Genomic DNA, 24,967 nt, shown 5'->3' with positions numbered 1-24,967 from the left:
TAAATTACATTTTTTAAATTATATTCAAATAAGGAAAAAAAGTTATTTTAAATATAAAAATATTCCTCAATATTATTGTTTTTGCATATATATATATATATATATATATATATATATATATATATATATATATATATATATATATATATACAGTCATGCCCACAAATATTGGCACCCTTGGCAAATATGATCAAAAAAGGCTGTGAAAATTCATCTGCATTGTTAATCCTTTTGATTTTTTATTTAACAAATTCACAAGAATGTATCCTTTCATTGGATAATAAGAATTTAAAACGGAGGGGAAGAAATATCATTATGAAATTAATGTTTTTCTCAAATACTCGTTGGACACAATTATTGGCACCCTTTTATTCAATACCAATATATAGCAATAAATTGTTAATATAGCAATACCCCTACCCCAAAAAATGCCCACCCAGGATATCTGCCATCCCACCCTTCTATCAAGAACAAGGGCTGACCCATATGCAGAAAACAGCAGAAACTTCAGCAGTGGATATCTAAGCGCCTTCTCTCGCTCCGCCCAGTCTTTACTATAAGAACAGGTTGGTACAGAAGAGAATTCAGTTGTCCATAACTCCGCGTCAGACGTGTGTTCTGTCTCCTCTCAACTGAAACAATGATGCTCGCGTATCTGGCGCTGCTGGTTGCGCTTTGCTTACCTGGATATCTAGATGCGCTTCATGGATTATACGCCTTCGACCAGCCAGAGAGCTTTCAGAAAAAGAGCAACTGCAAACCCATACCTGCAAACCTGCTCTTGTGCCATGACATCGAGTACACGGAGATGCGTCTGCCTAACATCCTCGGACACGAGACCATGAATGAGGTTCTGCAACAGGCTTCATCCTGGACCCCTCTGGTGCAGAAACAGTGTCATCCCGACACCAAGAAGTTTCTCTGCTCTCTTTTCGCCCCGGTGTGTCTGGCTGATCTAGACGAGCCGATTCAGCCGTGCAGGTCGCTGTGTGAGAGCGTAAAGAGCGGCTGCGCTCCAGTGATGGCCGCGTTTGGGTTCCCTTGGCCGGACATGTTGGACTGCAATCGCTTCCCTCTAGATAATGACCTGTGCATACCTCCTGCTGGTGCAGATGTTTTAGTGCCAGTCACCAAGGAAGGTAGACATTATTATTATTATTATTTGTATTATTATTAACTTTTTTAAGTGCATGTACACACCCTTTACCTTTACTGCTACAGTATGTTAATCTTTTTTGCCCAAGTTCCAAGAGTGTGTGAAGCCTGCAAAGAAAAGCCTGAGGATGACAATGAAATTGTGAACAGCCTGTGCAAAAATGACTTTGGTAAGGCTGTATTTTGTTTTATTTAAACATCTGAGTTAATGTAGTGGAATCTCTGCTTTACACTCTAAAAAATAAGGATCAATTATAACCAAAACGGGCTTATGAAGCCAAATGTCATATAAAAAAAACCTTTAAAGGGGTTGCCCCAAAAAATCATGTACTCACCGTCATATTGTTCTGTATGAAGTTATTTTGCAGAACACAAATGAAGATATTTTTGTGAATGTTTCAACTGTTTTTGTCCATGCAGTAAAAGTGGGTGGGGTCCAGAACAGCAGTGGAACCCATCAACTTTCTTTGTCTAGGCAAAAAAGAAAAAAGAAAAAAATTAAGAAGAAGAAGAATATCATACATGAATATGAATATGCATTTAATAAATACACACCGATTTATAACAACATGAGCATAAGTAAATGATGACAGAAATTTTATTTCGATGGAAACTATGACTTTAAATTCCACAAAATACATTTATTTTCTTCTTCTTTTGAAAACTGTTTGGTGCATTAAAAACTAGTTATAATGTAACATCAAGAAATGTTTTAATATTCAAAGAATCATAAATAAATGAAAATAAAAAAAAGCCTAGGCTAGGAATGTTTTGGCCAAGATGTTGTTTAGCTGATTTATCTTGTTGACTGAAAGGTACACCTCAAAAACAGAACAGACCAGCAAAGCAGCTAAGGTTGGTTTATGTTCTTAAGAAAACCTAGAAAAGTATAGAAACCCATTGAGTAAAAATGATGAAGAGGTGATGTGCATTTATTTTTAAGAGTATAGAGAAATCAAGAAGTTATTCATAAATGTGGTCTACATTGAATTCAAGCGGTTGTTTATATCCATTGTCCTCAACGTTCAATTGCATGTCCACCCTAGCTTTAAAGATCAAAGTCAAGGAGATCTCCTACATGAATGGCGACACCAAAATCATTCCAGAAGTCAAGAGCAAGACTATCTACAAGCTGAATGATGGCGTTACTGATCGTGACTTCAGGAAGATGGTGCTTTGGCTGAAAGATGGTCTCCAGTGTGTGTGTGATGAAATTAATGACATCAATGCTTCTTATCTGGTGATGGGCCAAAAGATGGATGGAAATTTGGTCATCACGTCATTAAAACGCTGGCAGACGGGTCAGCAGGAATTTAAGAGAATTTCTCGTAGTATTCGCAAGCTTCAGTGCTAGGATTGTCCACTGATCAGAGCACTCAAATGGTCTTGAAAATGAAGATCTGTAACAGTCACACCATACCTAAATGCAAAGGTTAATTTAAATCCCTAATATTTGCTTTTCCTGGCCAGTCAGGGCTCATGATTGGTGGAGCTGTTACTTGTAACTGCCAAAAAGCACCTAACCTAGATTCAACACAGTTAAAACTTTTCAACACAGTTAAAACTTTTTCAACTTTTTATAAGTTTTATCAGTTAACTCCACCTGTCATTTGTACTCTTCACAAAACCCATTCCTCTCTTTTTAACGTTTTTGACTATAGAGCCTAAAAACTGACACAGAACAAGTTTCAGACATAAAATCTTCTAGCGTTAAATTAATGTACAGTATGTGGACAATGCTTCTAGTCACTTAACAAATTATTTCATTATTTCCAGTGAAAACAAGTTCAAAAAGGATCTCACCCAAAAATGAGAATTCTTTTGTCATTTGCTCACCCTCATGCCATTACAAATGCACAAAAATTCTTTCAAACACAAATGAAGACATTTGTTTATGAAACATGAGAAATTTCTGTCCCTCTATTGAAAGTCCATGTCACCAAAACTTTGATGCTTAAAAAAGTTCATAAAGTCATTGTAAAAGTAATTTAAATTAATTGAACAGTTCCAAAGTTTCAAGAGACCCAGTTACTTTATACGATGAATAGATTTAATTTAAGCATTTATTCACATAAACATTCATCAATCCATATGCATAGAGCACATAAGCTATGGTAAACAAAAGCTTAAATAGTCCTGCTGGATTCACAGCAACCAATAATGTGTGTCACACAAGCATGTTTGAGCTTCTGCAAGACCCAATGACATTTGTTTTTGTACATCAAGCAAGTACAATTGAGCTTCTGTGTTTACAATGTCTTATTAACATTTTGAAGCAGCAAAGATTTGTTTGATTTGACTTTAAATGGAATAGATCACTAAGGTTTCATTAAACATCTTAATTTGTGTTTTAAAGGAGAAGAGAAGTCAGATTTGGAAAGACATGAATTTAACATTTAGGCTGAACCATCCCTTTAATACTGTATTATACAATGTCATTGTAGAGTATTCTGTGCTTTGTTTCAGGAGTTTGAAAAGTGTCCTTTTCTGTTTCTGAATGACAATACCACTGTTCACAAAGCAAAGTTCAATTGATTTACTCAGTCTAATGTGGAAAAAATTGACCGGCCTGCACAAAACCCAGACATGAACTCTACTGAATATCATTATATGACTTCTGTTGCAACAAACAAGTTAAATATCACAATTTCCTAGAATGCCATTGTATGCCAGTGCATTAATTGTCTTAATTGTCACAGAAATTACTGGAAAAGTCAGACCCATTAATAAGAAAGGGGGACCATATATTTAGGAAATATTAGCATGTGAGAAGTTGAAATGCTAGGTATGAAAATTTCAAGAAAGTAAGATGAAATCTATGCCATTTCATATACAGTTCCTCTATAAAATATGGTTAGGAAACATGTTTTCTTGCAATGCATGGTCTATGTGGATTTGAATCTGCCACAGTACATAAGTGAGAGTGCTTGTGTGAGTAGTTTTATCAGCACTATGAGATAGCTGGCTCTATTCTCAATGTTTAAAAATATTCTGTGTGACAGTAGTCTCTGAAGTATGATCATGTATGTTTATGTGAATATTTTCATTTATCACCAGACAATGATGAGTAGGCCAACAAATGTGTGGTTTCTTTAGCCCAGTGTTTTTTTGTCTTCTTTCTACTTGAGCCTAAATACTGCACTGTTCCTGTATAATATTCTTTAAATTACAATCAGCAGTTTTATATAGTATTGGTTTGTTTTCTTTCTCTGTCAGTTCTATTAATGCTTTACTGTATGGGTTTGTGTATTGTTTTGTTTTTCTCGCAAAGTTGTTTGCTGTTTTCTTTTGTTTTGGCATATGAACACCCAGTATTAGAGTAAAGTCACATGCTGGTAAAACCAAAGAGACATGCTTCTCTATGTGCTGCAGTTAGAGCAATGTTGACTCAGTTTTATTGTGCAGTTGGTTAGTGAAAAACATCTCATTATTAAGATAATAATCCAAACTTTTGATATACTCTGTAAATATTCCTATTTTTAAGCTTGTACAGTTTCAAAACTTGTTCCATTTCATTTGTTCATCACAGTAGCAAAATGTGCTAAATGCATTTATTTACACCCACCACCACGTAATGTAATTTGATCATTGATGATTTGTATATTTTTTCTTCAGCCCGCACACCATACATAAGTGCAAATACATTTCAAAAGAAAATCATAGGCGGTGTGTTTTACATATTTTTTAAATATCAGTTTTAAAAAAAAAATGTATACAAAGATTATTTGACGTTGGATTACATTATAGTTTTCTATTGCTAATTAACAGTAAACAGACTGTCAGAAGGTTGCAGGTATTTGTATACGTTAAACGAAACAAGAAATAACAGGAAAAAAACTGAAAATTACTTTAAAGCCTTAAATCTATAATTTGTAATATATATATATATATATATATATATATATATATATATATATATATATATATTTATTTATTTATTTATTTATTATTATTATTATTATTATTATTATTAAAAAAAGAAGAAAAAGAAAAGGTTGCAGGTATTTGTGGTATTTAGTTCCACCTAGTGGATGGCTTTGATTTCAGAAATAAAATGCATTTTGTCCAACAATATTATATTAAATTTTACATTTTAACAATGAAATTTAGCAGGGGTCAAAGGTCAATTCAATTTACGTCACTGCTCAGTTGGTTTGGGAAAGAACTTGTTTGGTGTTCTTTACCCACGAGAGAGTAGGCTGCTGTTAACATACTATTCCATCTAGTGGCTAGTATCAGTTTACCAAGGTGCAGCACATTTTTACAAGACATACATCACAGTGATTTTTATTCTGCGTTTTAGAAGGATCATTCAGAAAACCAAAAAGCTTCTTGTTACTACTTACTACTTTTAATGTTTTTGAAAGATGTTTCTTCTGCTCATCAAGCCTGCATTTATTTGATCAAAAATACAGAAAAAAATGTAACATTGTAATATATTATTACAATTTAAAATAATTGTTTTTAAATTTATTATACTTTAAATTATCATTTATTTCTGTGATGCAAAGCTGAATTTTTATGATCATTATCACATGATCCTTTAGAAATCATTCTAATATGGTGATTCATTATCAAAGTTGGAAACAATTCTGCTGCGTAATATTTTTTCAGAACATGTGATACTTTTTTAGGATACTTTGATGAATAAAAAGTAAAAAAATTATGCTGAAAATTCAGCATTGCATCACAGGAATAAATACATTTTTAAAGTATATTCAAATAAAAAACTATTATTTTAAGTTGTAATAATTTCACAATATTACTGTTTTTTCTGTATTTTTGATCAAATAAATGCAGGCTTGATGAGCAGAAGAAACTTCTTTCAAAAACATTAAAAATAGTAATGTTTCCAAACTTTTGGTCTGTACTTTTTATATATATATATATATATATATATATATATATATATATATATATATATATATATATATATATATAAATGACAACAACATTGAAGTTATTTTGGATTAAATTAAGATAATGTACCTATTGCCTCTTCTGAAGACAGGTTAATAAGAGTTTGTGCACTGAGGAAAACAAATATTTTTTATTATTTAAAAAATTTTCATCAATGGTTTAATATTTTAATTTGAATTATATTTACCTTTAATTTAAATATTGAATTTAACGAAAAACTAAACGAAAATGAAAAATGCTGCCTTCAACTAACTGAAACTAAATAAGTTCAAGTTATAAAAATATAAAGGTAATAGACAGATGCACATTAAATAAAGGTAAAAAAAAGTTAAATATTATAAAAACAAGCAAATTCAAATATTAACAAATAGGCTGATATAATAATAATAATAATAATAATAATAATAATAATAATAATAATAATAATAATAATAATAATAATACAAAACAACACTGGTTCTATATTGTTGGTTTTGTAGTTACTGTAGGACACAGTTTTTTGGAGCATTGTTGGTTTGACCGCTAGGAGACAGACATCCTGTGGCTCCAGTATATCTATTGACATACACGTCCTCTTCCGGGTGTGTTTGAAAAGACTTTCACTGAGCTGTGGAAGGGGTTGATCGAATGATACACACGGCAACTCAAACTCAAGCCAAGACCATTTTGATGAAAAGAGCAGTGCAACCAGAAAGAGAACAGTTGTAATCTGTGTGCAGGTGAGTGCTGCTGAACAATCAACTGTTGCTTCGGTGTTCTTGAATGTGTGTGTGATGGCAGGCATGATGGCTTCAGAATGCAGGGTTAATCATCTCTGCCTCCCCTGCCACTGGGAAAAGTGACTAAAGGAAATTCAGTCAGGCTGTCAGACAGAATATAAGACTGCCAACATACTGTCTATTCTGTTCAGATCGTTTCACGCTTTAGATGAAGAGAATGTCACCCACTCATAATTTTGCTATCAATTGTGTTCATGCTTAATGAAGCTCGCATCGTTGATATAAAATCGGTATAAAGTGTGAAATTGCAGATTTATTACGTTTTGTAACGCATAACTCGACTGAAGTGCCTCAGGCAGAGGAAGTAACTCAATCGCAACTTTGTGACGTGCGGGCGCAACAATGAGGCAACGCCGAGAGATTGAATTCCAGGAAGGAAAAAGACAATATAACTAAACAACACAACTTGTTGATAAAGCCGAGTATTTGAATATACATTTTGTATTGCTTTGGGTTTGTACGTGTTGTTCCATCGCTTAACACTGAAAAGTAAAAAAAAAAAAAAACGTTTACGTGTCCATGACGCGAGTTAACGAATCCTACTATGGGAAAGGGTTAGTTTATGAATATTAATTAGGTCATGTGACTGGGCGCTCCTATGAAGAGTTCGACGCGTGACCTAAGAAAAATATTCGTATGCTAAGCCTTGGTCGTAATATGTTTCATGAATTTTTTTTTTTTTTTTGTCCATGGTTTCTTTTTTTTTCTTTTTTTTATCCTGCGATTGTCTATGGCCTGTATTTAAAACTGAATGGGCTAAATTTTATTCCAGTTGACTGAATGACTGATACTTACGAATGAAAGTATCACAATTTACACACGTACAATTTCCTTGTAAAAGATAATTTAACAGTCTTCAAAACTAGGGCACATTTTCATTACGTGCAATACATTTACTTAATTTGACATAGTATCCTAAATGTTACTGATGAGGCAGCATAATAAAAATATGTAGTTGCTTTTGACATTGAAATTATAATTTTTGGTATTGTTATTTGCTATATATGAAAATGTGTAGAACTCAATAATTAAATGACATCTGAGTCTTGATTTGTAGAAAACATATCACCGTGTGTAACTGGAGCTTTATTATAATCGCAGTTTCTAGGTTAACTCCACTCTTACTGATACATGAGCATCATGGGAGAGTCTCTGTGTGCAAAGACATAGATTTCATTATTCATTAGCTGCATTTTAGCTCATCATAAAATAGTTTGGCTAATTCTTTTCCTGTGAGTATAGTTTGCTTTATAAGGAGCTATTTCCTTATTTAACCATAAACATTTTGAATTTGAGTAGTGTAGGTGGTGTAGAGAGTGAAGACGGTTGTACAAAGTACTGCAAATTTAGTGTCCTGAAGCATTTATTTCCTTTATAGGCCTGAATTCGAATTCCTGTGTGTAAAGGAATGCGGGATGCAGCCTAAAGTTTATATGAAGGATTCTATATGAGTTTCTTTCAAACAATATTAACTAAAAGGCAATTAAAACTAACATTCGGTCAGAAAGAATGTGCCTGTTCTGATTAACTAACCTATTTTTTGTTTTGCAAGCTCTTTCATTGAATATTTCAAGTGTCATTGGTTCATTGGTTCCTGGGTACTGACTTGTTGTTTGTACCATCATTAGTAGATGTTTGTTTCATGATGTAGCCTACATCATAATGCCAGAATCTCATCCTGAAACTTCAGCCTCGATGAAATTGAGTAAAATGCATAAACATTTACTTGTATTCAGCACAAGAAGAAAAAAATCTTGGTCAGTTGCTCACATGTACAGTATGTTTACTTTCAGGAATGTCAGAAGCTAGTTTTGACTCGGATAATCAATCGGACCCTAATGAACAGGGCCCTCAAAATACTGCTGACACTGTGAGCCAATCAGAGGCCAGAAAAAACAGCCTGGATGAAGCACGTATGACTGAAATTGACATCAGTGAGGACAAGGATGTTGGAAACCACAATTATATTCACAGTGAGGATGATGGTGATGAAGATGAGGATTCTCAGGCCCAGAGTAAAACTAGTGGAATAATTCGGGATAATGGTGATTCTGAAACACCAAGCAGTGTGGCAACAGAAGCTGATGTGAAGGTGACCTTAATGATATAGTGAGACCTGTAGCTTGGCTTATGCTTGATCTCGCTCATACACGTTGCTGTGATTTCAGCTTTCAGATTTTTTATTTATTTAAACATAATCAGCTACGTTATCTGTGAATTTAAAAAAGCTAGACCTCTGCCTGAATGCCACAGAATTATGAGGCACATTTCTTTCATTCTATGTCTTTGTGAGGTGTCCTTTTATTTATGTTTTTTAAGGTGATGGTGCATTTCTTTAGCATATTCTGGTAAATTTAGCTTGGCTGTTGCTGTTCAAATTGCATGATTCAAATTGTTCTACAGTCTGTCCTCATAAGGAAGTGTTTCCTTGATGCTTTACCTTGTTAAAAGTATTTCCTTTTCTTCTGATAACTGAGAGGTTTGTTTAAAAAAAAAAAAAAAAAAAAAAAAAATATATATATATATATATATATATATATATATATATAATATTATTATTATTATTATTTATTTATTTATTTTGAGCATTTATTAGATTTGGGATTACAGCTCTTCAGAATGTCTGATTAGATTGCAGTTTTTTCTGTTGGTCTCTTTGTTAATGTCTCTAAGCAACTGAACTCTAGGGAACTCTTCTGCAGGGCTTGACCGAGGCACTGTTCATCAATGCCGCTTTAATCATAGAATCTGGTGGTGACAGACTGTGAAGCATTTGGAAGTAAGGGCTTTTAGAGTTGTGCCAGCAAAATATAAACCTGACCATCATAGGAGGACAAACAAACTCAGAATGTGATGCCAGATCTATCCAGATTTGAATCAGTCATAAGAGTAACCAGTGAGAACCACAATTGACATTTGAATCATCAAATGAGTTTAGAGTCACTGACCTTTTGGCATGATGGCATCAGGTGGCTTTGAAAGATTCATGCACTGTTATTGGACACTGTGTGCTGTTTTCACTGGCCAGACAAACAAGTGGCCTGTCTCGAAGATTGAAATCACTGAGCCACTCAGCAGAACACAAACCTAAATAGCCTTTTTTGTAGTTACATATTAAGCCTCATGCAAGGGCACTATAAATTAAAACCACCTTGAAATAAGGAATTGTTGCTTAAATTGCAAGCTGAAACCAAATAGTGACAACAAACTGCTTGTCTTCTTTCTCTCATTTGCATATGTAAATGAAGTAGGCACTTTTGGATTTATCGATGTTTGTAGTAGAGATGTAATAATAATTGTAAGCAATATAAAAGCAATAAAAGAAGCAATATAGAAACAATTAGCAGTCATTAAAAAATGCAATAAATAAAAAAGAACTGTCAACTTATAGGTTACAGAAATGTGTCTCACTGGACAGGTACAATTCTCTGAATATAACCGTATTACATTTACAGTAGAAACCTACCAGACAGACAAGTGGACTGTACCATATGTCAGAATGTAAAATATGCAAATATCACACTGTTTTGAAAGTAGACCACACAGGCCCATCCTTTCAACCACGTGCCATCTTTTAAAAATTGGCATAGGCCAGAAATTACTTTTTGATATTTTGACCTGCTATATGTTCACTGTTTTATTTGTTATTCAAGATCTTTCTGCTTTTCCTCAGTATAACATGATGTGGATCACTGTATCCACTCTCACTCCCTCATCTGGCTCTGTGTTCATCATTTGTTGGCTGTTACCGCTCCTGGTTTGAGTGATTGGTTTGTTGTCTCAAATCTCGAATGTCTTTCCTTGTCTTTTTAAGAAAGATTCAGTGTTAATTAAAATCTCACTTTGGTTGTGTCACTAAAACCACATTTGGACTTGCTGTAATGCAGTGCACATTTTATTGGAGTATTTAAAGACTCATCAGCAATCTTCTTAACCATTTGGCCCACGACCTTCTGATGCAAAGTCACATATGCTTTATCTTGTTAATTACTTTTCACGTGCTATTGCTCTCACGTTCTACTTGTCAGAAGGTTTAGAAGTGAGGTTTGATTTATTTTTTTTGTATGTTTTTTTTCGTTGCAATGAGCCCAAAGCCTGTTATTTTTTATTTATTTTTTCCAGCTTGTCAGTGAAAGAGTGGTAGGAGCTGAGTTGGCGAGGTTATCCTTGGATGTCTGATTAGCTTATGCTTAATTCCACCATCCGTCACATTGTGCTCTTGTCACTAGGCTGTTTTATCCCTTAAAGGATTATTGATGAACTTGTGGTCATCACTTCATTCTTTGTGATTTTATGTAGATGAACAAAGGACATATCAAACTTTTAAACAGTACTATATATGAAAATGCTTTTACCAGTCCCTGATAAAAAATGATCACCAGATGGCAGTGTAGTTAGTCTTGGCTGTTCTCTCAGTACTTTGAGTTTTTTTTATTCACTAATAGTTCTATTTCCCTGTTGCTGTTAAATAATTATTCTAAAACAGCAGCAGACCTGATCCATTTCGTTTTCTATAGATGCAGTTTCGTTGCTTGTGGTGCCGCAGTTAAAACATAACAAGTTTTAACAAGCTAAGGTTGTGCAAAGCTTTCTGGTGGTGGTTGCACTCTGCATCTGAACTCTCAGCTTGACAGCCTTAACATAGATTTTTCCTAGTTCTCCTAATTAGTGATATTGTGTGTGTTTATTGAAGGTGGCTATGGCAGAGGAGGCCCACAGAAGCCAGGCTGCTCAAATCTCAGTCACCAGAAACGGAGAAGCAGACAAGAGTAATGAGGAAGTGTTTCACAGGGTAAGTCAAGTTCCTACATAGAACAAACCATCCATCATGCTCCAATTCCACTGTTTCTAAACTGTTCTTGACCTCAGTAGAAGTCAACTAACAATGGTGCCATTTGAGCACAGAATGTTTGGATATGAATGTTTCCAAAGTGTTGTGTACTGATGACACACAATGTCAATGAAATAAGTGTTGTGTCTCATGACTGCAGTTATGTTCTTAATTATTTAAAATATCTGACTAGATTATTTTATTTGTTACAGTCTAATAGGACTCTATAGATTAGACAGACAGACAGACAGACAGAGAGAAAGATAAGAAAGAGTTGCTATTATGGAATATATTGTTTTATGGATTATGTTGGTTTGCCCAGCCCTACCTCCATATATCCGGGTTAGCATTTATTCTTAACTTGATTTCTCCTTGTTTACTCACTGAAATGTGCCATCGTCACAACCAGCCAATGAGCTCATGGTCTATTATTAAATTTAAAAGGCTGTCATGTCTTTAGCAACCATATATATATAGTGTGCATGCGAACGTTTGGGAACCCCTTGAAGACTCTGTGAAAAGTGGATAATTTTAACTGATAACAGAGTTCATACTAAATGCATGTTATTTTTTATTTAGTACTGTCCTGAGTAAGATATTTTACATAAAATATGTTTACATATAGTCCACAAGACTTGTGAATTGCTGAAATTATTAAAATAACCCCATTCAAAAGTTTGAGAACCCTTGGTTCTTGGTTCTGTTTGTGGTTACCTGGGTGATCCATGACTGTCTTTCTGTTTTGTGATGGTTATTCATGAGTCTGTTGTTTGTTCTGAACCATTCTGAACATTTAACCTGAACACTGTTCTTCAGAAAATCCTCCAGTTCCTGCAGATTCTTCAGTTTCCCAGCATCTTTTGCATATTTGAAGCCTTTCCAGCTGTGACCTGTATGGTTTTTGTAGCAAAAGCAGTAATGTTGTTAAATATTTTTACTATTTAAAATAACTGTTTTAAAATGTAATCTATTCATGTGATTTCCAAGATGAACTTTTAGCATCATTACTCCAGTCACATGATCCCTCAGAAAGCATTCAAATATTCTGATTTGCTGCTAAAAAAAACATTTATTATTATTATGTTGAAAACAGCAGAGTAGACTTTTTTTTTTTCAGGTTTCTTTTATAAATAGAACGTTCAGAAGAACAGAATTTATCTGAAATTTAAAAAAAAAATTACATTTATAAATGTCTTTATCATCACTTTTAATTAATTTAAAGCATCCTTGCTAAATAAAAGTATTCATTTCTATCACCCCCCCCCCCAAAAAAAAACCTCCAAGCTTTTGAATGGTATATGTATAATGTTACAAAAGCTTTTAATTTCAGATAAATGCTGATCTTTGAATCTTTCTGTTGGATCTTTCATACTGTTCAGAAAATGTTGACTGGTAGTGTATGGTTCACACTCATATCACATCTTGTTTTGGATAAGAATAAAACATCAAGTCCGACAATATTGTCTTTTTTTTTTTTTTTTATACCTAGCTGTATTCGCATTGGCCCATGGAGACCTCTATGAACACATTTGACTTGGCCAAAAAAGTATTTACGTATTCTACACTCATGGCGCGTGCACACATTAGGATAGGTTAGATGCCTGCCTCTGTTAGAGTAACTATCAAGCACTTTACAGATTCAACCAGCCTATTCTCTTCTCCTTCTGTCTGGCTCTTTATATAGGCATAGCAAAATACTTGATCGCTCCATCTATAGAAGATTGTGATTGGATGTTTACACTGTCAATAAAGGAGACAATCCAATGGGCCACTGGATGCTCGCTGTCCCTGCATGATGGTCCTCAAAAATAAAACAACAAAAAGAACTTCTATCGGCCCCTTAACTGTTTCAGCCCACCGGGAAAATACCAGATTACCAATCCAGACGTGATTGAGGGACTCAAACACAACAATTAAAAAAGGTTCAAACACCGATGCTCCAGCAGGAAACTCAATGCATTATGAGTTGGGGGTGAAAACTTTTGGAATTTGAAGGTCAAGTTAAATTGTACTTAATTTATGTTCAGAGAACTTCTGTTCTGAAGTCTGTCAACTTCTGTTGCTTCTGAAAGGCAGTACTAAATGGAAAAAAAAGTATATTTCAACAAAATAAGAACAATTCGGACATCTTCATTCTGTTCAAAAGTTTTCACCCCTGGCTCTTAATGCACCGTATCAATGTTTGAACCTTTTTTAATAGTTGTGTTTGAGTCCCTCAATTGTCCTAACAAAATCATACAGTCCCTGTCGCTTCTGGCTTGCTTAGTTGGGGTCACTTCATCTACAGTGATATCATTGACTTGAAATAAATGCACAGACACTATTTAACTGAACAGAGATGACATCACTGAACTCAATGATGAACTGCCTTTAACTATCATTTTGCATTATTGACACACTGTTTTCCTAATGAATGTTGTTCAGTTGCTTTGACGCAATGTATTTTGTTAAAAGCGCTATATAAATAAAGGTGGCTTGACTTGACTACTGTAAAAGGGTTCAAATATGCAAAAGATGTTGAAAATATAAAGAATCTGTAGGAACTGGAGGATTTTTCTGAAGAACAGTGCTTAGTTTAACTGTTTAGAACAAAACAAGAGACTCATAAACAGCCATCACAAAACAGAAAGACATGGATCCCCCAGGTAACCACACACAGTATTAAGAACAAAGGGTTTCCAGTCTTTTGAATGAGGTTATTTTAATAATTTCAGCAATTTTTTGTCTTGTGTACTATATGTAAAAAAACAAAAAAAACAATGCATTTACAGTATCTTACTAGGGACAGTACTAAATAAAAAATAAAATGCATTTTGAATGATCTCTCTTATTTTGTTACAATTATTCACATTTTCACAGATTGTGCAAGGGGTTCCCAAACTTTCGCATGCAATTGTATACTGTACTTTTTCTGACTAACAACTGTCTTGCAGCATCAGCAAAACTAGCTTGATTAGCTTTCTACTACTTGTTGTAGTCTTTTTAACCTTGAGAAAATTGGGCTTTTTTTTCACATTAAACCGAAGATCTAGACAACGTGAATCCCCAGGGAATCTCTAAAATGTACCTGGCTAAAGAAATGTTTTACACAAATAATTGTACATGATGCCTAGTACCCCTCTTAACCCTTATTTTTATACGTGCATACGTTTGGTGTTGCCAAATGTAAAACAATGGCGCTGTATGATACAGCGAGTTCTTTAGCAACAGACGACCAATCATAAATTAAATAGTGCTTACTGCATTAAATATTCATGAGCTTTGTACAGTCACAGAAACTTTCACACACATGACACACATTCTATTTAGTTTCAGTGTCTGAGTGTTGTGGGGGGTGGTAGAGTTTTGAAGTGAAGAAGAGACTTAAAACAAATAGAGCAGAGTAACTTGGCCACATTTTCTTAGATAATATGCTTGGTGCGTAATATGCTTTAACCCTGCGATTACAGAGTTTAGACCGTTTTAAAAAGTGAAAACTTGTTATCTTGCCACAGAATTTAACACAAATTATGCTGTTCGGAATGAACGATTAACAGCTAAAACTAAGAGAAAAACAGTAGAAAATATTGCATTGTTATGCAGATTGCTTCATGATATCTTTCTTGAATGCCGTTCATTTTTATTCTTGCTCTCCCTGTTTTTTTCTTTCAAGGATGTGCCACACAATGCCTCCTCTGGACCAATCACATCACAGTCCCACAATTCACCTGAAAACTATGCAATGAATGAGGGAGTGGTCCAAGTGGGGCCATATACAGGTACAATACTAAGCATGCATTGAACCTGAATATAATTTGCCTTTGTCCCTTCACACAATTACATACAATGACTCGGCATGCTACAGTTAACGCACAAACGTATGTGCTTACATAAGATTATATACAGACAATGGCAAAATGTTTATCATTTAAAAACACTTTCTTTCATTGTAATAAATGAGATGAGGCTAAGGTGGGTTTTTTTCTGTCATTAGGTTAGTAGACTATAGATATGTAGTTGAATGTTTTCAAAATACTCTCACTTTCTGGTGCATCTAATGTGAACCCACATTTGTTTGTCTGCCTTTTTCTTTGAGTGTGTTGTGAAGAGAGGGAGAATTTGAATTTGAAAAGAAAGGTGTTACTGTCTCATTATAGAGTCGTCTGTGATCTTTTTTTTTTTTTTTTTTTTACATCTGCTTCCCTTTTTATTATTTCATCCTCGTCTACTGCGTGAATTAATTAGGATGGAAACATGGCAAACTGTCATTAGTTGGGTGTAATTGCTGACCACCCTTTTTATTATTCCTCTATATTTCCCATGTCACTTGTTAGCTTAAGTAGACTATGGAGCACATTTCATCAGTTTGCTACAGATCTATTTCACATTTCCCTTCTTATGTTGACACTGTACATTTAAGACTTGTTTATTTAAACAAGCCCTGTAATAATAGGAGCCTGCACATTTGTTTAATATTTTAAAGTTGAATCTGTTTAATTAAAAATGTAGCAGAAACTAATATCATAAAATATTAAAACCGGTTTTCTGTTTTAATAGACTTCATAACCATCAGTCATAACCATCAGAATTAAAACAAAAAACTCTTGAAATATTTCAGTTATGTGTGCAATGAATCTAGAATATAAGAAAGTTAGCTTTTTTGAATTAAATTACTAAAAGTAAAGAACTTTTCCATGATATTCACATTTTTTAGATGCACTTGAATGCTTTCCATAAACAACATGGGTCAAACAATCCAAAAAATGTGTGTTAATTATTTATTTATTTTGATTGGTGGATGGACACTTCCTCTGTGGCTGTAGTTTACAAAAAAAAAAAAAAACATACTTGGTGTAAAAATCATAAAAATTCATCACTGACCATTTTTAGGGTCGCCATTCCAGGCCACCACACCTAAAGTTGTCCCCAGTCCTGCAGCAGCCAGCCGGCTAGCTCGCAGCATCAGTGATAGTCAGGTGGAGACACAGAAAGGTACCACAAACCGTAACAGAAGACGTCATGCATGGATCTGCATTCCTTCATCTCTTCCTTACTAACGCTGCACTGTCAGTTTCAGGCTGGACCATCATAAAGACATGGTTTTTCTAGCAGATTCCAGTGATGTCTGTTAAAATCTTTAACAAATATAAAAATTGACATCACTTCAACTTTTGTTTAGGTGTAGTGCATTAGATTGGTAGGTTGTAACTTTATGATGGTATTTTATTAAATTCTGCCAACTCTGTGATCTCCAAGCCTGTTTTCTTCCTCCTTGTTGCTTCCCCCTTTAATGGCTTTGGAGTTGGGGCTCATTTATTCATCTTGGCTGACCACCCTGTAACCTTATGCCTTCCTGACTGATCGAAAAATATCAAGTTAATTTAATTAATTAATAATAATAAATGTTTTTTCTCGCAGAACTTCTATAATCCAAAATAATACATTGCTTCAGTTGTTTCCCACTGTTTCTGTCGCTGAGAAAAAAAATAATTAAAAAAAGCATTTCACTTAATCTTATCTTTAGTCTAGTATAACTCCCGTCTGTGTTTCAGTGTTGTTTTAGTATTATCAATTACTTTTATATTTTCAGTTTTACATTTAATTTTAGCTTAATTAATTAAATCTTTTCCTTTTCCTTTTTTTTTCATATTTCTTTTAAGTTTATTTTAGTTAGTAATTATATGCTTGGTTAATTAGACAGGGTTTAGCCTAATTTTTATAAACATGCCTTAGAAAAAAGCATTAGAGGTGTTCATCTTAAGACAAAACAAAGCCCCTGGCATGTTTTAAGATCAGTCAATGCAAGTTTATCACAGCTCAGATTTGCATTTTAGTCTAGGACTAGGCTTAAGCCTTGTCTGTGAAACCGGGGGATAGTATGTCAATTTAAAGTTAACTCAGTTAAAGTTACTCCAAGGCAACATTTGTAATTTTAATTTAGTTTAGGTTTTTCATCTTATATTTTATTTCAGTTAACAAAAATGTTTTCCGGAAGTTTTCGTTTTTTTTTTTTTTTCATTAAGCGAGAAAGCAAAAAACAAAAGATGTGATTTGTCAAACATAATTATATTGGTTGGTAATTTTTCAAGGTGCTTCGAGAGAGCAGCAGATGGGAGGAGCAGTGGTTCTTGCTGATGACATAAAGAGTCCTGCCATAGAGAAACTGGAGCTGGTGAGGAAGTGGAGCATCAGCACTTACAAAGTGAGTGATTCCTGCCAAAGTGGTTATGATGCTATCTGTGTTCATTAAAAAAGGTCTCCGGCATCTCTCATGCATCTTGCATGTCTCACAAAAGGCTTTTTGGGTTCGAGGTACTTAAACAGAACAGAGCACAAGTGCATAAGAGTCGTTGTGTACAAGTTAGCACATAAGCAAGTTTAGTCTGGTTTGAGACATTTCCCTGTGGTGATCCCTTTGACATATTCTTCCCACATGTTGCCCATCTCAGTCTTTTGTAGACCTGTAAATATTTATTTTCCTCTTAATATTGCCCATTTTGTATCTTATACTCCTCCCCACAGTGCACTAAGCAAATACTTTCGGAGAAGTTAGGTCGTGGCTCCCGTACAGTTGATTTGGAGCTGGAGGCCCAGATCGAGATTCTTCGTGAAAACAAACGAAAGTATGAGCATGTTATCAAGCTGGCGCAGACACTTTGCACTCAGCTGGCGCAGATGATGCAGACGCAGAGACAGCTGGGTGACGCGTTTGCTGACCTCGGTCTCAAGACACCCGAACTACATGTAAGTACTCTTGATTTTATACAAAATCAGAATCGGGGTTTATTTAAAATGGATATTAAGTGTCTTGTATGCATTTTTCCCCACAGTGAAAAGTTATTTTGCTCTTTAAATTTGACTATAAAAGATGCACACACATTTCAATGTTTTTCACTTCATTCTTCACACTCTCAGAACCAATCTCAGACCATCTCACAGAAATCCTACACGTTTTAAATGGCAAAACAATACTGTTTAAAAAATGACATCAGTACACACTTTCTGGTTGTCTGCTATCTGATGATACCAATGGCAATAGTTTGATTTTCTCAAGAAAAAAAAAAATCCTAACCAATTCGGTATACTATGGAGCCCTTAAAGGACATTGCGATGGAAAAAATTCAGTGTGGGAGAAAAAAAAAAATGTGTTTTGCGGTCCCTCGCAAAGATATTTGCATTCTCAGTGTTTTGTCTTGCTCTCTCCTTCACGAGTTAGTCACTACTCACACAAACACAAACACATCAGTTCACTTCAAAAGATCTTTATTAACCCACTGGAGCCATGTGGAGCACATTTTATGATGGATGGATGCACTTACTTTTAATCAGTAAAAAGATGCCATTAAACATTAATTAAAATATACAAAAATGTGTAGTTTCTACATTCATTTGGAGATTCAGTGTGAAATTATGACAGTATAAATATATTCATGTGCAATTGATCACCATTAATTACAGAAAAAAGTGTGATTTCATTTTCTAATTTATTTTTATCGATTGACAGCATTTATATGTTATGGCAGCAATTTTCTTGGATATACATAGGCTCTCAACATTAAAAAAGTCGTATATAAAATAAATACAGTAATATTTACAGTAATTTATATACAGTAATATTTTACTTTAATCAAACACAAATGTTTTTGTGAAGACTGTGTGGCATACAGTAAATGGATTTTCAGCTGTTTCAGTTCTGACAAAATAACTGAATGCATTCCATACAATATAATTTATTCATGGACCGTTTTGGATGCACTTTGGTATTGATGTTTCCAGAACCACCACGAATACTAAATACTTTATGACTGGCCTATAACCAGACAGTGAATTGGACTCTTGGGGAGTAACATTTCATTTTAATTAATTTATATGCAGAGAGGGCAAAGTCTCAATGCAGTATTTGCAGTGTTTTGTTGCCTAGCTGTTTATCTATTTCTGTGTGTTCTTTTAGTAGAAGCAAATATAGATGTAAACTCCATTTATGTGTTTTAGGAGGAATTTGGCTACAATGCTGAAACCCAAAAACTCCTGGCGAAAAATGGAGAAACTCTGTTGGGAGCTATCAACTTCTTTATCTCCAGTGTTAAAACTCTAGTGGATAAAACTATAGAGGACACCTTGATCAACATTAAGCAATATGAAGCAGCAAGGTCTGAATATAGTGTTACAAACCACTGTACACTACTTTTCTATTATATTTTTGAGCAAAACCATTCTTATTCAGCAAGGTCTGTGCTCTTTTGGTAGGATTGAGTATGACGCATATCGCACAGATTTGGAGGAGCTCAATCTGGGTCCACGGGACGCCACCACACTCCCTAAGATCGAGCTGTCTCAGCAACAGTTCCAGATCCAGCGTGAAAAATACGAAAGGATGCGCAATGACGTCTCAGTCAAACTCAAGTTTCTGGAGGAAAACAAGGTAGGTGAATGTATCTTATGAATAATAATAAATAGTATGCCTTTTATACTATGATAATTTACAAAGTTTTCAACTTGATATGTTAATACTTTTTTTGCACTACATCGACCAAATTAAATGAGCTTGCCAAACACTGCTACTGTTAACTGCAACTGGTTCTATTGGTTATTCTGTACCTATAATGCTAATTGTAGCTTGTAAAATGTGGTGGAGATGTTTCTTTAATATTTCAAAAATATTAACTTGCTTCACCTCTGAAACAACTTAAATTTTTTGGCTGATCCTAACCAAACTCAATATCCTGCTTTCTTGGAAACATACCATTACAAAACTAAAGATGTTGAAAAGGCTCTTTCAAGTTGTCTACGATATCCGGTTGAAAAAAAAAAAGATCTTTATCTTTCAGATGATGTATAATAAACATAAAAATTTCTGGTTATCACTGCAGTTGCCTAGACATTGCCTGCAACATTTGAAAATATAATCAGCAAAAAAAAATATATATTTATTTGGGATCAGTAGAATTTTTTGTGTGTTTTTTGGTTTGTTTTAATCTTGGTGTCTCAAACGAGTCTCTTATTCTCATTAAAGCTTAATTTAATTAAAATACAGAAAAAAGCAAATAAGATTGCAATTGACAATATTTGTTTACTATTTCAATATACTTAAAATATAATTGATTTTTGTGAAGCAGCATTGATTTTTCCATTAGCCATTAATCCAGTCTTCTAAATCATTCTAATATACTAATTTAGTTAAACGTTTAATATTTTTTTCCTTTGATTCTGTGATGAATAAAATGTTAAAAGGAACAGCATTTATTCAAAATATAAATATTTTCTAACAATTCAAGTCTTTGCTATAACTTTTCATCTATTTTAAAAACATCCTTGCTGAATAAAAATATTAATTTAAAAAATTAATCATGAAAAAAATTACTGGCCCTGAAACCTTTGACACAAAATATCTATTTTAAATAAAAGCTGTTCTTTTTATTTAAATATTATATAACTTTTTATTTATCAAAGAATCCTGAAAACAGTGGTTCAAAAATGTATATATGAAAAAAGATGAATATGAGACAAAACTATTATACTATTATAAACTATATATCACGTTTTATTGTTGGGTGTTTTCAAGTTTTGCCAGATAAGACGATCAACACTTTTAGAGCTGCATCTCCCTATCTGATGTGAGCATAAGTATTGAAACAGTTGCCTCACGGGTCTCTCTAAGTGATCAGCTGCATCCTGTTGCATTAATTGTTAAGATATTAAAAGCAGGAAATGTGTTGTATCCGTTATATCCATTGCTTCTGCATTCTGAGTCTTGCATTCGATGACAACACACACAAACCAGGATGAAGATCAGGGAGCTTTGAGAGAAAAGCAAGCAATTTGGCTGCTGAAAGAAAATAGGAACTCAATTAGAACTAAAGGAAAAACAAATGGCATGGAGAAATCAAGGGTTTGGAAACTACAGGTGACATCAGCAACCAACGACGGCCTGATCGACTGAGAAAACAACAGTAGTTTATGACAGACAAATCATAAAGTTATGAAAATAAACCCTAAATACGTGTCTGGAAAATTAACAACCTGCAGAAAGCTGAGGTGATGCTCTGACAATCTACTGTCCGCAGGAGAATTTGACACAGAACTACAAAGTCTACACAGCGAGTTGGCAAACCTCTGATCAGCAAGCTGGCAAAAAAGCTCAAATGTGAGCCATTAGAGATTTGGAACATAATTTTATGGATGGATGAGAGAAAGATTAACCTTTATCTAAGTGATGTGAAAGCAAAAGGGTACTGCAAAAGATCCTAAGCATACAGCCTCATCTGTAAAGCACGGAGGAGGTGGTGTCATGGCATGGGCATGCATGGCTGTCTCTGGAACTGGCCCTCTCTATTTTAATGATTACTTAATGTATCATGGCAGTAGCAGAATGATTGCAGAAGTTTATAGAAACATCTTGGCTGCCAATGTTCATGATAATGCCACCAGATTCACTGGGAATAATAATGATTATTATTATTTTTCACTCAATTTATACTTTACCAATTAATTATAACTTTTTGTCTGGATGTTTCTGTTAAATATCAAATAATGGCATGCTTGACATGCCCAGATGGATGCTCAAACAAAAAGTCTCTTTAATACTGCTGTTTTTTGTTTCTCCTTTTCGATATTGTGAGCTATGATTTATGTCTTCAGAGTGGTAATTACAGTCTTCGTTCTCTTTTCCTTAGGTGAAGGTTTTACACAACCAACTGATTCTCTTCCACAACGCCATCGCTGCATACTTCGCAGGCAACCAACAGCAGCTGGAACAGACCCTTAAACAGTTCCACATCAAACTAAAGTTACCAGGAGGAGAAACCCCCTCTTGGCTGGAGGAGCACTGATTGAATCAGATGGTATAATCCAGAGTGGAGGGCAGAGCTCAGCACTCCATAAGGAAACCAAATTCATAATGCAAAAATTTCTTGCTATCACTCCTTTCCCTTTTTACAACGTTCAGGACACTAAAACCTGTCAATAAATGTATGGCAGGAAACCATTTTGATAAAAGAGAAACATTTAGCTCCTCTCTTTGTCCTTGCTATGTCTGACTTTACACTTGAAGTTTAGTTTTTGAATAAATGCTTTTTCTTTTGTCTGAGAGTTTGCACTCTCTTGTGCAACAAAAACAATCTTGTTGTTTTTTAATCAAGTTACCAGCACTTTAGTGGTAGACAAAATACAGACATCTAAACAGGAAGCAGGAAGAAATGAGGGGCCTTATGAATGTTGTACAGACTTTAAAAAAATGTTTGGACTTGATTCTACGTAATTCTACCTTTTCATCTTTTTCTAGACCTCACTGGTGTCAACCTCTCCTAATCTTTTTTTTATGTAACTGCACTGTTATATTGTAATCAAATACATTGACATAAATTTCCATACTGCCGCCTTACAGGGCATATTGATCTGAAAGGTTGGCCATTTAAGTTCAAACTTGAAGTTTTGCTCTGCTGCATTTACTTTCACAAAAAGGACAGGATAATCAGAGGTTATAAATGCTCAATTTCTGGCTTTTTTGCTATAAATTCTTAAAGTGAAACTTTTGTAGATCTAATTGAAAGGTGATGGGGCTTCGTTTCTGACTTGATGTGCCTTGCTCTTTGTCAATCATCAGTTTTAATCATCTTCAGTGTTGTCAGGAGTTGTGAATAACAAATACTCTCATTACCATACAGACCACAGAATGGACCAATAAACACAGCCATATTTGCAGTCCAGGATAATCACGCATGCACATAGACCAGCAACCTCCATTTAACTTGAAATAACAAGCTTTTTTTTTCCTTTTTATTTTATAAAGCAACCTTTCTTTGCATTCCATTTCTTTAATAACTAAGCAAGGAAACTATGTTGTACAAAATGTAAACCAAATTAATTTGACGTGAAATACCATGTCAGCTGCCTCGGCTGTTTATATGCGTTTGAGTTTTGTTGTTCTTTCTCAGTTTTTTTTTTTTTTTCTTAATTCATTTTTAAATATAATGTCAGAGGAAGAGGAGCTCTTAACCCCAGTATCAACTCAGATGATGAAATAATCCCATACTAACCTGGAAAAGCTTTCAATTTGGGCATTTAAAAAAGCCTCTACCATGGCAATATATACAAGGGGGAAACTATGTCAAAAAAATAAAAGAATGTGGAACAAATTATAAAAATCTTGATGCCAAATGGAATGTTAAGATTTATATCTTGAATACAAAATAATGCAGTTCTTTATTCTTGGAGACTCTTAAAGCATCAGTACACCAGGTTCTCCTTGTCTTGCCTCTTTTCATTTGATGTACAATAAACTACCTTTAGATTCTGTGTGACTTCAGTTCTGTCTTAGCAGCAGACAGACACCAATGTGCAGTAAATGTGAGAATTGACTGACATGCATAGTCACATCTTGAATATATATATACATTTGTTAAATCTTGTATTTCACTTTGGGTATATAATAACTTTGCTGTGTGCTGCTTTTTTGAGGATTTGTTGGTAAATGATGGATCAGATGTTTAAGAGCAGAAAAGATCTGAATGTTGAATCATGGGAGAAAATAAAACTTTTCATTCATAAATCTTGTGTATAACTCTCTTTTTATTAAATCCTTTCAGTATTTTATTAAATCCATTTCATCTGACACCCTTTCTGGTTTCTGGAGTAATTAAAACAGTCTTTGCCTTGTAACATTGTTTCTGTTGACAGGATCTATTACCTCATACGCTTCTTATAAAGTCAAGACCGAATTCTGCCTACAGAGGGCACTGTTGCCTTTATACTAGTTAACGCATTTTCACAGACTTTATGCTAGGATTGCATAATTACCGAGTGCTTCTAAACTTTTTGGAATCCAAAGCCACAATGTGTCTAAGAAAATATTTAAAGACCTTCCTATTTGAACTTATATGTACCTGTAGTACTTCTTTTGTAATACAAATGAACTCAAAAATATAATGCTATATAGTGTTGTACATCTTTATCTTCAGTCAGTTTTTATGTTAATATAACTAGATTTAAATAGTTAATTTTAAGACTTATCTGGGCTCTACTAGAAGTATGTCGAGGTCTTTTAGAGTTCCTATGCTTTTATAAGATCATTTAGTCATAATTTAATGATGAAGTTGTGAATGTGTAGATGGATTAATTGGAAATAGTGCCTCTGTCCTTTTTCTGCAAGGCCTCATATAGCCTGTCAGAATTTATGTAACTGGTCTGAGTACAGTGTGTCCAATAGTAGCCTACAAATGAGAGTGAATTAATCCTCGTAGGTCTGCCTATCTCTGAATTACACATCATTTTACATATTAAATTATATAAAATATTTAATAAACTT

General features: G+C 34.2%; 2 protein-coding genes across 5 annotated transcripts; both read left to right on the top strand.

Moving 5' to 3' along the window:
• The first annotated feature begins 306 nt into the window (after positions 1 to 306).
• On the top strand, positions 307 to 4,768 carry LOC113044149 (secreted frizzled-related protein 2-like). The gene is made up of 3 exons (XM_026203808.1): positions 307 to 1,139; positions 1,245 to 1,325; positions 2,202 to 4,768. The coding sequence occupies exons 1-3, from the start codon at positions 641 to 643 to the stop codon at positions 2,507 to 2,509; spliced, it is 888 nt and encodes a 295-aa protein (XP_026059593.1). The 5' UTR covers positions 307 to 640; the 3' UTR covers positions 2,510 to 4,768.
• Positions 4,769 to 6,617: 1,849 nt separating this feature from the next.
• arfip1 (ADP-ribosylation factor interacting protein 1 (arfaptin 1)) lies at positions 6,618 to 24,206 on the top strand. Of its 4 annotated transcripts, XM_026203804.1 has the most exons (10): positions 6,618 to 6,794; positions 8,648 to 8,946; positions 11,548 to 11,646; positions 15,338 to 15,443; positions 16,555 to 16,656; positions 17,754 to 17,866; positions 18,187 to 18,408; positions 19,657 to 19,814; positions 19,912 to 20,086; positions 22,338 to 24,206. In XM_026203804.1, exons 2-10 carry the CDS (start codon positions 8,650 to 8,652, stop codon positions 22,491 to 22,493), a joined length of 1,428 nt encoding a protein of 475 aa, XP_026059589.1. In that variant the 5' UTR covers positions 6,618 to 6,794; positions 8,648 to 8,649; the 3' UTR covers positions 22,494 to 24,206. The 4 variants fall into 4 exon arrangements, with proteins under 4 accessions (XP_026059589.1, XP_026059591.1, XP_026059590.1 ...); XM_026203806.1 differs by lacking the exon at positions 8,648 to 8,946 and having other exon boundaries at positions 6,622 to 6,794; XM_026203805.1 differs by lacking the exon at positions 16,555 to 16,656 and having other exon boundaries at positions 6,623 to 6,794.
• The last annotated feature ends 761 nt before the right edge of the window (positions 24,207 to 24,967 follow it).

The sequence above is a fragment of the Carassius auratus genome, chromosome 26 (assembly GCF_003368295.1).
Source record: "Carassius auratus strain Wakin chromosome 26, ASM336829v1, whole genome shotgun sequence".
NCBI classification, from domain to species: Eukaryota; Metazoa; Chordata; class Actinopteri; order Cypriniformes; family Cyprinidae; genus Carassius; species Carassius auratus.
The sequence above is the reverse complement of the archived record's forward strand: the minus strand, read 5'-3'. Positions and strand labels throughout refer to the sequence as shown.